General features: G+C 39.5%; 1 protein-coding gene across 1 annotated transcript; it reads left to right on the top strand.

Moving 5' to 3' along the window:
* Window positions 1-883: 883 nt before the first annotated feature.
* Baat (bile acid CoA:amino acid N-acyltransferase) lies at window positions 884-9,841 on the top strand. The gene is made up of 4 exons (NM_017300.2): window positions 884-1,030; window positions 3,642-4,157; window positions 6,810-7,012; window positions 9,001-9,841. The coding sequence occupies exons 2-4, from the start codon at window positions 3,692-3,694 to the stop codon at window positions 9,592-9,594; spliced, it is 1,263 nt and encodes a 420-aa protein (NP_058996.2). The 5' UTR covers window positions 884-1,030; window positions 3,642-3,691; the 3' UTR covers window positions 9,595-9,841.
* Window positions 9,842-12,875: the final 3,034 nt, after the last annotated feature.

The raw sequence follows: 12,875 nt of genomic DNA, 5'->3' as shown, positions 1-12,875 counted from the left end.
ACTACAGAGCTGACTCTTCAGTCCCATAATGCAGTCTGAAATATGGTTATGTTGAAATTCCCCATCTTGGTATTCACTTTCTACTCATTTGATTTATCATTTGCTCCCTTATTCCCCTACTCCTGCTGTGGCATATTTTATTCCCAAAAGATTGCAAATGGCAGTAAAATTGAAACAGAAGTGCATGCGTATATCCCATACCATCCTCCCTTACCCATATTGCTATTTAACTCACTGTCAAAAGACGTCTGTGCTCCCCCCTCCCATTTGAATCTAACAGGGGCTTATGCCTTCTTGACAAACATAAAATGGCTGCGGTTATAGCTTTCAGCTGTCTATCTCTTCACGTTCCAGCGATGACGTGCAAAACCCAAACAGGCTCATCCAGAAAGACCACAAGGAGGCCCCATACCCTGGAAGTTGTGTCCCCAGCTCTGAGCCAGTATTGAGAACAGAACGTGTGCAAGAGTGAATCCCAGATGATTTTATTCCCTTGCCTTCGAGACTTCCATTTGAAATAACACACGCTGTGTCACAGAGACAGTCTCTTTTTGTTGTTGTTTTGCTCTTTTGTTTTCCTGACACAGGGTCTCCCTATGTAGCCCAGGCTGGTTTTTAACTTCCGTCCTGCCTCAGTCTCCCTAGTGCTGGGTACACAGGAGCTCTGGGCCACACTCCAGCAAAGGACAGGGTTTCAGAGAAGAGTTGCTGTGAAAGGCTGTTTGTTAGGGCTTTTCCACACTGGCAGCTCTGATGCTTTTATTTTTAGATATCTTTATTTCAGGCATTTATCCAAAGTCCAAATTCCAAGATCTTAATCACCTCTCTTGGTTCAGCCTACTTATGCTTGGTTGAGGAGGGAAATACTAAGACTTTTTCCCCAGCCTTAACTGGATAGTCTGAAGTTTTCAAAACTCTTATCCACAAAGTTGTCAGAACCTTGATTGGGAAGTCCTGTGCATCTGTGCTAACCTACAGGGCCTCCTTATCCAGAGCACTCTGCATTTCAGAGGGTTGCTGTCGAACTACGGTAAGTGATTATTAGCTAGCTGGACTCTTTTCTTTGCAGCTTGCTCCTTTAATGAATTGCTCTGACGCCTAGTAGCTTTCATATCTTTTATCTCTTAGCTCGATGTACTCTTGATAAGTACTTGAAGTTATCGCTATCTACCTGCAGAAAATCTTACTTGAAAAACAGGGATATAAGAATCCTGTATTTACAACATTTCCACCTAATTGTCATATTTCGTAGATAAACCTCATACTACAGTTACTTTTATTTTGAACGGGCTATAGACTTTTAACTATTTTTAAGTTCATATCATGTATCTATATAAGTGATGAAATTTTGAAAAGGGCTTTCATATTTACCCAGATAATAAATGTGCTCTTGCCTTTCATCATTTCTTGAAGTATTGTTTACTGAAAATGTATTTTCTCCTCTTCCCCATTGAAATTTCTTTCTTTTGTCTCCATTTTTGATGTGGATATTTCTTGGGTAAGGAATTTTAAACATTTCACTTTATTTATTTATTTTTCTCTTTTGAGCACCATGAGTGAGGGATTTTTGCCTCCTGATTTGTGCATTGTCTTTATGATAAAGCCAAGTGTTATTTTATGTTTGTCGGTTTCCTCTGTAACGTGTCCATTTTTCTCTGGCTACATTAAAATTTGTTGTGTGTTAGCAGTTTGATTATAATGAGAGCTGGAATTTCAGCTGGGTTTGTCCCCATATTTGTTATACTTCTGTGACTGTAACCTGGTGCTTTTTGGTGAATTGAGGGGAAATTCAGCCCTAGTTTTTATAAGTATTTCCCCTGTGCCTATCTCTAACGCATCTTTCCAAGGTGCCAATTATTAGAGAATTTACTCAGTATATTAAACCATAACTGTTTGAACATTTTCCCATGCCTCACGTCCTCTAATCTTTCATCTTGGTTTTTCTCTTCCTGGTTTACTCTGAGCTGTCCTTATGACTGGTACCTTTATATTTGCTGTCTGGTAATTCCAACATCTGGGATGCTTTTCTTTCTAATATAGTGATTCTTTTCTCTTGGATTCACGAATTTTAAATAAATTTTATGCATCATAATAAAAAAATGGATCCTGGATGTGTTGTATAAAAGCAATATCTGAAAGGGGGAGGGCAGTGATATTGCTTGTGGCCCAGTCTGACAAGCTGAGTTCTATCTCTGGGGGCTATGTGATTGAAGGGGAAAGCCAACTCCCATCGGCTGTCACAGAAACTCTCTCTCTCTCTCTCTCTCTCTCTCTCTCTCTCTCACACACACACACACACACACACGCACGCACATGCACATACAAATGCACATAGACTTGCATATACACACATACATACATACACTCACCCCACCCCCACAATAAATTTAGTAAAAAGAGCTTTGACCATGTTTTGTTGGGACTTGGGGCTAATCAGTGTGACCTGAGTCAAGTGTGAGTTGGGTCTCGGACTGTGACAGACTTATTAAGTTCAGTGCATCGCTGATGTCACTAATTTTTTAGTGGCAGGATTAAGTCCCCTTTCTCATCAAAAGCCTGGATTCCCTGCATTTGTGAACCCCTCGGGAGGATCTTTGGCTTTGACAGGAATTTGTTAGACTTTAAAACTGAGGATTTCTGGTGAGAGTTCTGGAACAAGGATCACTAGGAAATTTGCTTGGCTCCGTGATAATTCTGGTTTTCTCAGCTTAGGGACCTCTCTCTGCTCCTCCATTCATCCTCTGGAGGATGCTCTAACTAAAGGCTTGAAAGCCTCCGGTGGTTTCATCTCAGATTGTGCCCTGTGTTTTGGTCTTCTGGTGATGTCCTGCAGACGTGGACAGATGGAGACAGGTTCTTAGTTTCTCAGAGTTCCGTCAAACCAGCCAGCACCTGTCAAAAGAATACCTCCTTTTCCGTTATGTTTCTCATAGCTGTTTGTCACACGCTGGAGTTCAATCCATTTAGATCTCTGGCATTCTCAGCAAAGTCAGTTAAAATGAAACTTTAGATACATTTAGATCCAGTTTAGATGGCTGAAACAACAGATAAACAAACACAAATCGAATACCGTAGCTTCGGTTGTTAGGAGCAATGGGCACTCTTGTGTTGACATTTAAGGGCAAGACATTAAGTGTGAACATTTCAGCAAGACTTCTGTATGTTTTGAAGGTCTTACCTGCTTCTTGTTGGGTTTTAGGACTGTATGAATCCCAAAACAAAGCAGCAGGTATATTCGTTTTCTGTAAGGTGAAACACACAAGCGCCTGTGAAAGATGTTAGTTAGTGGTGCCACTCATCCTTAACAGGGAAATATTCAACCAATAAGCATGTTTTCAACCTCACATCTCAATCCTGCTTTTGCCAGAGTTTTGTGTGACACCAGATTGAGATGCCCTCCTGACATCATCCATGCTGAGTTGGAGTGCTGTTTCAACATCTTGTATTTGCTAGCGTGCTCTCTGGCTTCTAGAAATTTGTTGAAATCTCTGAGGTATCTTGCATTGCCAAATGATCACAGAATACTGGCAACAAATCAGTGGAGAGTTAAAACTGACTCCTAAGAGGTCTGACTCTGGTCCTTCTGTCATTCATTAACCATAGTACAACTTCATTTAATTTCTGTTTCTTTCTATTTTGAGGTTTTGGCGAAGACATTCCTGAAGAATTGTCTGAGGTTTCCTCTGCAAAAATGGCCAAGCTGACAGCTGTTCCTCTCAGTGCACTTGTTGATGAGCCTGTGCATATCCGGGTCACAGGCCTGACCCCCTTCCAGGTGGTGTGCCTTCAGGCATCACTGAAAGATGATAAGGGAAACCTGTTTAATTCTCAGGCCTTCTACAGGGCCAGTGAAGTGGGTGAGGTAGATCTGGAACGTGATTCCTCTCTTGGAGGAGACTACATGGGGGTCCACCCCATGGGTCTTTTCTGGTCCATGAAACCTGAAAAGCTATTGACTAGATTGGTAAAAAGAGATGTGATGAATAGGCCCCACAAAGTCCACATAAAACTTTGCCATCCATACTTTCCAGTAGAAGGCAAAGTTATCAGTTCCTCCTTGGATAGTCTGATTCTGGAAAGGTGGTATGTGGCACCTGGTGTCACTAGGATCCATGTAAAGGAAGGCCGAATCCGGGGAGCCCTGTTTCTGCCTCCAGGTGAGTACAATCACTCTGGTTAGTGTCGTTTCTGTTTCCTCTGTGTGGGATGCCTTGCACCTCTAGCAATTCAGCTTGGACATGGGTAATATAGAGTTCTCACTATCCTGTTGAGAAGCCGGGTTAATTATAAAATAAGAAATAGGAATGAAATAAGAATTCTACTCTAATTTGAGTTTACCCCCACATTCTGAAACTTGTCTGAGGCTATGACCCATTAGAGTTTGTGGGAGTCCCTCTATTGTGAGGTTTCTGAAGAGTTGGATGTAGGTTAAGTTTAGTTCATAAAAGGCTGGCTAACTGAAGACTCTACTAAAGCTATCATCAGAAGATATATCGTGGTGACATTCATTTTAAGCTTGTTTAGATTACTTAAATATTTTTATACTCAAGAATCAAAATATAGAACACTTCTATGTGCTTTGAGCCATGGAGATAGCAGTGTTTCTTGTTTTGGCTTTTGATGCTTTTGTATTTTTACTTTTATTTTTTGTTGTTGTTACTAAGTGTCATATCCCTGTTAAAAACATATATATTGGTCCAGGCCTTCTGCCTCTGCCTGATACGTGTTATTTGCTATTTCCTGGGATGTTCAATGTGTAGTCCCTAGCATCAAATGATCTTCTGGGGCCCAAAGGAAGGATGAGATATATGTGGTCACAAAAGTTAAATTAGCTGTCAAAACATTTCAGGTCCTTTGCATCTTTATTAGTGTACTTACATGGTGCTTTTCAAAGTGAGATACATTGTTGTGGGTCTTCCTGTCCTCTGGGACCCTCCACAGATAAACTTTACTTAGGGCGATTATTTTCTGGAAGTGAGAGCAGGGACATCCAGGATGGGCAAAAGTCATTGGTTGGGAGTTTAGGGTACATGAAATGCCTCATTAGCATAGGGAAGTGTTTCAGGAATCTGAGGTTCAGGCTGAACAGGTTTTGTCAGGAGACAGGGAATTGATCATATAAACTAATTAATGTTACCTGACTTCTCTAAATAAAGTCAGAGAAGGAGAAAACCTGCTGTTTTGCTCCCAGCTCAGAGGCTATACAATCATGGTGGACTTTGACCCTAATTAGCAGAGTTTTCCCGCAGATTATGTCATCTCATTTTTTTCTCAAGCTAAAGAGCACATAGCCCATTAAAAACTCCTCAGTGCTTTTTCATGTGAAGCCATCTTTAAATGGACATAGTTAATCTTCCTCTCCTAAAATCAAATTTTCAAGACAGAAACATTTATTATTATAATTGAGGTGGGTGGACTCTGGTTTATTTTAGAAATATCTGCCTGCACAGAGTATGGACTGATGCTCTGACAGTCCTTTTCTTTCACTGGATCCTCAGCAGCAGGGAAAAGAAATTAAAGAAAGAGCTGTTCATTTACATCTGCTCACATGGAGATTTTATCCGTTGCTTTCAGAATGGTTACCACAGTGTAACAGAGAAGGATATTTGGCCTTTCCTCCCACCCCCTCGTGCCTGCCATTATCCTTGAGACATAGGCACTTAAGGCAAGTGCTCCAAGACTGAGCTACTGAGCTGTACCTGTTACAAGACATTTTAGACAGTATAATCACTAAAGATACCTTTGAGCCATGAACTTCACTTATATAGAAAGAACCTTTGTCTAACTAGGTCCTGTGACGGTGTACTCTCAGGGACACGAAGATCTACATCTAGGTCCCCTTCTTAAAGGTTCTACTTTCCTTAGTTGCCCTTTGAAGGTAGCCTTTGAAGTAAGCCTTTGAAGGTCTCAATCTATAACACTTCTCAAAGAAAAGCGCATGTAAACAGACATAGCATATCTTGTGTCAAATGGTATTAGATTCCTAAATCTCATTTGTGTACCTTTTAAGGTTTAAGAAGTCCTGGCACAATTTGTATGATATTTCTTTCTCAAAGCCTGTAGAAATTAATCCTATTCTGGGCCTCAAGGAGTAAATATATCACTAAATGTGGTTCCTAATAAAATCTATAGAAGTTATGTTCCACTACATATTGACCAGTCTTCACTTCACTTTAGACACAAGGCTGAATAGTTGAATGTTCCATTTGAGAAGTTATGCATTAATCCCAAGATTCAGTTCTTCCTGTCCCTATTCTCTTTGGTGTTATGTGTAACTTTTCAATACCTCACCTATGCTCTGGGAATGGGTAATGCTATCAGCCCCCACCCAGCTTCCCTTGAATCCACAGATAAAACACACACACACACACACACACACACACACACACACTTGTTAATTTTTAACTTGCCTTCTTGGCACAATTGCTGGATACTCTCCTCCCTGGAAAACATGCCCTTATCATTACTCTTACCTCCACACTGCCCACCTGCCCTAAATTTAGTTGGTCAATAATCTAGTGGCTAAACCTCTCTGACCACCAGCCTACAGCTCACCTCTCCTCTCAAGACCTCGCATGGTTCCTGGTTCTAATCTCTCCAAAGCATCTCCCTTTTCTTGCATCTGTCCTTTCTTCTCCAGGGATGCAGAAGTCCCATCTGTATCTTCCACCCGGTGATTAGCCCATGCCTTTCTTTACTGACAGATCAAGAACTAATTGGGGAACAGGGCCTCAGCATTAGAATTGCCCCTACAGTTGGCTTCCTGCCTTCTTTTTGTATGAGACTTGTTTTGTGTTGCTCTTTTCCAGGAGAAGGTCCTTTCCCAGGGGTCATTGACTTGTTTGGAGGAGCTGGTGGACTGTTTGAGTTCCGGGCCAGCCTCCTGGCCAGTCATGGCTTTGCCACTTTAGCTCTGGCTTACTGGGGCTATGATGACCTGCCCTCTCGACTGGAGAAGGTAGATCTAGAGTATTTTGAAGAAGGTGTAGAGTTTCTCCTGAGACATCCTAAGGTAATTTTAAGCTCATTAGTTTGATTTTATTTTTGTCCAAGTGTTACATTAACTTCAGTTCTCTGCAACTTAATTTTGAAGTGTGTTAATTTTGAAGTGTATTAATTTTGAAGTGTATTAATTTTGAAGTGTGGTCTTACCAGGGTTGTACTTTTGCTACAAACAACAGTAGTCTTTTATTCTTTATGTTTTGGATGTTCCATTTGTAACTATTTGTAAATAATGACTGGGATTCTCCACAACATAACACAACACACACACAGTATATAGAGATGTATATTTATATTTGTGTAATACATGCATATGCATATAATAGAGTTGTTTAGTTGTTATGTACAGGTTTCTGTGTATGGGGGAAATGTGTTATCTCTCATGTGTGGTTGTGTGTGTGTGTGTGTGTGTGTGTGTAAACAAGTGTGCACATGCTTGTAGAGATAGAGTTCAACTTTAGATGTTGTTCTTTAGGATCCATTCACCTTGTTTGTTGAAATAGGGTCTCTCACTGGAGCCTATGGATTACCTATCAGGATAAACTGGGTAGACAGTGAACCCCAAAGTTGTTCATGTATCCATCTCCACACGGCTGAGATTACAAGCAAGCCAGCATGCCTGACTTTCTTTAAAAAGGTTCTTGGAATATAATATATGTCTTCATACTTGCATGGCACTTACCTGATGGAGCTCTCTCCACAGCTCCAGAAGTTGCATGTATTTACATCTGTAAATGAACAACTTGTGAACGTGTTTCCCAGAACCAGAGTCTGAGCCATCTATCTCTAGAGTTCTAGACCACGGGAGAAAAACAAACTGAACCAAAACAACAACAACAAAAAACATCTTATTGTAGCATTTAGTCAACTATCAGCCATTTTTTTCTGGGAAATGAGTTCTTAATCAAGAATACATTGATATTTCTGCAATTCGCTGGCCCCATCCTATAGTGCACAAAACAGCTGTGTTTCACGTATTAAGTCAACATATCATCATTTTAAGATGGAAAGAATGGTCAAGCACACAGATTTTGTGTTGTTTTGCAGGAGAAGAGAAGAAATCAGTAAGTAGAATAGATTGACCTTGCAAAGATAGGTAACAAAAGACATTAGGCTCAGAGTCATCAAAAAGCATCCCCTGAGAATAGACATATTGTTTTACTAAATCAAATCAGTCAGATTAGCCTTAAAATTATGGATAAATGTCTTTCATGGGTGACTAGCACACATGCCTCACTTAGCATGTTATTCTTTATTAACTCCCATTTTTAATGTGTGGAAATTCAATTTACAGCCATTTCTTCTGAGACACTTTGATCCACCTCATCTATCTATATACATTGTTATAGTATGTGTGATATTCTTATCTAGGTGTCTCTCATCTGGCTGGTGGTCATCTGATGACCTGATATTATTGCTTTGCTGGGCATGATTGATGATTGACAATAAAAAAGTGTGCTGAGATACTCCTTTTAGAAATTTCCTTATGAGATCAAAGCTTCCTATTCGAGTTCCAGGCACTGTCCTAACTTTCCTTCAATCTCACCTCTCTCTGAGGAAACCCATTCCACTGCAATGAAGTTTACCCATCACTTGTTCCCTGACTCACGTTATTCACAGTAACACATTCACTCTGTTTATTTTCCTGATTACATTGAAATTTGCTGCTTTTGTTCATTTGCTCTGTGGTGATTGAACCTGGGGCCTACTGCACGATAGCGAAGAGTTTCACCACAGTCCTGTGTTTCTAGTCCTCGCACGGTATTTTCTGAAGGCATTTTAACCACAGAGTCAAGCATAATGCTGAATCTAACTTATCTGCAGTAAAGCCTGATTAGATAAATATCCTATATTCCACAACTCTAGCTACTTGACGTATAAGCACTTGGGTGGGTTCTTTAATTGATTTTTTTTAACTTGCCTGTTATTTTTTTCTCGTTCTTCTGAGATTGTGGATTTCCCAATGGAAGAGTAAAATCTCATTTTCATTGTTTTCAGGTCCTGGGCCCAGGGGTTGGCATCCTTTCTGTGTGCATTGGAGCAGAGATTGGACTTTCTATGGCTATTAACCTAAAACAGATAACAGCCACTGTACTTATAAATGGGCCTAATTTTGTTTCTAGCAATCCACATGTATATCGTGGTAAGGTCTTCCAGCCTACACCCTGCAGTGAAGAATTTGTAACCACCAATGCTTTGGGACTTGTAGAGTTCTATCGAACCTTTGAGGAAACTGCAGATAAGGATAGCAAATACTGTTTTCCCATTGAAAAAGCTCACGGACATTTTCTTTTCGTGGTGGGAGAAGATGATAAGAATCTCAACAGCAAAGTGCATGCTAAGCAAGCCATAGCCCAGCTGATGAAAAGTGGAAAGAAGAACTGGACTCTGCTGTCTTACCCTGGGGCAGGTCACCTGATTGAGCCTCCCTACTCCCCACTGTGCTCAGCCTCAAGGATGCCCTTTGTAATCCCAAGCATCAACTGGGGAGGAGAGGTTATCCCACACGCAGCTGCGCAGGAACATTCTTGGAAGGAGATACAGAAATTTCTCAAGCAGCATCTTAATCCAGGTTTCAACAGTCAGCTGTGAGTGGACTTGATTATATTACTGGAAAGAGGAGCTGGGCATCTCCTGGCCAGCTCCACTCCTCACTTCCATAGAGGAATGTCTTTAATCTCTTATCACGTGAGGAAGAAGAGTACCACCAGAAAATGCCGAAGGACAGAGAGTGATAACCTCATGACTTTGGAAGGGGAGACATGTTTTCCATGGAATAAAATGTCCCTCAGTGAGAGTCCTATATCTGTATAAATAAAATCTTAGGGTTTTCCTAAAATGTTCAACACCACAGCAACTTTCTGTGATGATAATTATCAAGGAAATTATCACTGATAATCCACAGGATACTTTAGTTTATAAAAGAGACATGAAAAGAATTATATATTGTTACTTATTAATTTCTTAAAACTCACATTAAATATGCTTAGATCATCCTTGTCATTGGAGATCTAGAGACATGCGTTTTAAGGCATTGTGAATGTTTGTACTTATGCAGGAGTATCGAACCAGTTTACAAACAACAACTTAGAAAATATTAACACAATCACTTTTGCCTCTAAACATTTGCTGCATTTGCACATTCTCTGTACTAGGAGAGGAGCACCCTGAGATGTGCTGGGATGCAGCGAAAGGAAGCACACATGGTGGAGCTGACTGTGGCCCTCTAGATTAGGGATGAGCATCCTTGTTTAATTGGTTCTGTAAATTGCTATCCTGTGAATAGTTTCAACCTTGTCATCCATACATGGCTCCTGTCCGTGTGCTGCACTCTGCTATGATAATAGGGAAGTAAGTTCCCATCAAACTTTAATCATGTCTACTGAAATTTACATTTAGTAATCTCATTTGGAAAACAGTAATTTTCTCTAAAGTTTTTTTCCGGTATTTGCAAATATATATAAACCATTTTTAATACATGGGCAGCATAATGGCATAATTGCTAGAGCATCCAAAATGGCCATCAGTCTTCTCCAAAGGTCAAATCATGGCACAAATATTCCTGAGTTACTAAGTTGCAATGGGTATAAGATGAGGGTAAGTGGTGGTTTACAGGATTAAGACATACATGTAGACATACACTTCAGATCATTTTTAAAGCATGATGGGGACCCAGTAAAGAATTAACATAGTAGCAACATGAAGACACTTCTGGAATGTCTGCCTAGACTCTTTTACTTCTGTCTGCTTTATGACAGTGTTTCTGCTTAAATTAAAAAACAAACCTATCTGTTTAGGGTGGAATAAATTACCCCCTCCTCTCTTACTGATAGAAGTGGGAACTTGTCATACATATGTGATCAATCAAAATACATCATATTATAATTACCATGTAATTGCAATGACAGATGCTTCCAGCATCAGTTTTGGGATATAGGAAGAAGAAGAATTCATATTGGCATTTATTCTGATGTATATGCCCCTAAATTATAATCCAAGGACTTCCTCCCAAATAAAAATTAATTTTATCTTTTCAGAATCACTGAAAGGTAATACAATAGATCCTTAGATAATAAGATGCTGTTCTGTTCAAAGCAGCTAGTTATTTTAGAACAATAACCAGTTCTTTTAATTCTCTGCCAGGCCTCCTCCCAACCCCTTCAAATATATCTCCCAACTATTCCTCCCTCAATTATCCAATAGTCAGTTTAAACATTCCCTCCTCCAAGTTTCTCAATAGTATCGGTTGCAAATTACAACAACTGTTCTAGCCTATCTGCTCAATTCAACTTCTGGCCCAACTGTCTCTAACAACAACTTTCACACCAGCTGCCTTCTCTTCTCACTCTGCTAGCCCAATCCCATTCGCAGGCCCAGCTGGCTTTTTAATAACTTATTCTGTTCCCAGAAATCCCAGAGGTAACCAACACTGAAGGTCTTAGAGTAAAGCAGTTCTGACAGCTAAGAATTCTTTAAGGGCCAGTTGATTAGCCACTGGGGATCCTTCAAAAGGCCAGGCACACAGGCTAAGTCACACCACAGTTCCAAATAGTGTTGACTGTACATTTTCATCTTCTCTCTTTGTTCAGATTTATAATTGTATTAGTCAGCTTTTGGGGGGGAGGCCAAGGTAACAATAACTCAAACAAACAACAGAGAACAGATTTATCTGGCTCACAATTTCAGATCATATTTTTTCAGTTTATTTATATAGACAATTATACGGACAGGTTTTTGTGTGTTGAAGCATTCTTACATCTCTGGGATGAAGCCTACTTATGGTTGATGATTTTTTTTTATGTGCTCTTTTGGTTTTTGAGCATTTTATTGAGTATCTCTATATCAATGTTCATGAGAGAATTGATCTGTAACTCCCTTTCTTTATTGACTCTGTGTGGTTTGGGTATCAGGGTGACTGGCCTCATAAATTTAATTTGTTAATGTTCCCTCTCTTTCTATTTAGTGGAATAATTTGAGGAGTATTGGTATTAACTCTTCTTTGAAAGTTTGCTAGAATTCTGCAGTAAAACCATCTGGCCCTAGGCCTTTTTTTTTTTTAAACTGCTTCTGTTTCCTTAGTGATTCTGGTTATAGGTCTCTTTAAAATGTTTATCTGATCTTGACTTAACTTTGGTATGTGATCCCTATTGAGAAAATTGTACATTTCTTTTAGATTTTCTAATTTTATGGTATAGAGTTTTTTTGAAATATGACCTAATGTTTCTCTAGATTTTCTTGGTGTCTGTTGTTATGCCTCCCTTTTCATCTAATTTTCTTAATTTGGATATTCTTTCTCCTTTTGTTATTTTGGATAACATTTTTTGTCTATCCTGTTGATTTTCTCAAACATCCAACTCTCTATTTCATTTGTTCTTTGTATTTTTATTTGTATTCTTTCTATTTTATCAATTCTATTTTATTAATTTTTGCTGCAGTTTGATTATTTCCTGCCATCTGCTCCTCTTGGATGCGTTTGCTTCTTTTGGCTCTGAGCTTCCATGTATGCTATTAATGAAAGCACTTAGTACTATGAACTTTCCTCTTAGCACTACTTTTACTGTGTCCTGTAAGTTTGGCTCTACTTTGCCTTCTTTTTCATTGAATTTTATAAAATCTTTAATTCTTTTCTTTATTGCTGCCTTGATGCAGCAATCATTCAGTAAAAAGTTGTCAGTTTCCATGAGCTTGTAGGCTTTCTGTTGTTTATGCTGTTGTTGAAGCCGTGGTAGTCTGACAGGATACAGAGGGCTATTTCAATTTCTTGAATCTGTTGAGATTTGCTGTGTGACCAGTATGTGACTAGTTTTAGAGGTGTATTCTTTGGTGTTTGAGTGAAATGTTCTGTGGATATCTATTAGGTTCATTTGGTTCAT

This window comes from Rattus norvegicus, chromosome 5 (genome assembly GCF_021556685.1).
Source record: "Rattus norvegicus strain SHRSP/BbbUtx chromosome 5, alternate assembly SHRSP_T2T, whole genome shotgun sequence".
NCBI lineage: Eukaryota > Metazoa > Chordata > Mammalia > Rodentia > Muridae > Rattus > Rattus norvegicus.
The sequence above is the reverse complement of the archived record's forward strand: the minus strand, read 5'-3'. Positions and strand labels throughout refer to the sequence as shown.

Excerpts from the sequence above, each read along its gene's own strand:
- Baat (NM_017300.2), top strand. The coding sequence starts at position 3,692 with ATGGCCAAGCTGACAGCTGTTCCTCTCAGTGCACTTGTTGATGAGCCT. Across the intron at positions 4,158-6,809 it reads AGCCCTGTTTCTGCCTCCAG|GAGAAGGTCCTTTCCCAGGG; the intron begins GTGAGTACAATC and ends GCTCTTTTCCAG. Across the intron at positions 7,013-9,000 it reads TTCTCCTGAGACATCCTAAG|GTCCTGGGCCCAGGGGTTGG; the intron begins GTAATTTTAAGC and ends CATTGTTTTCAG.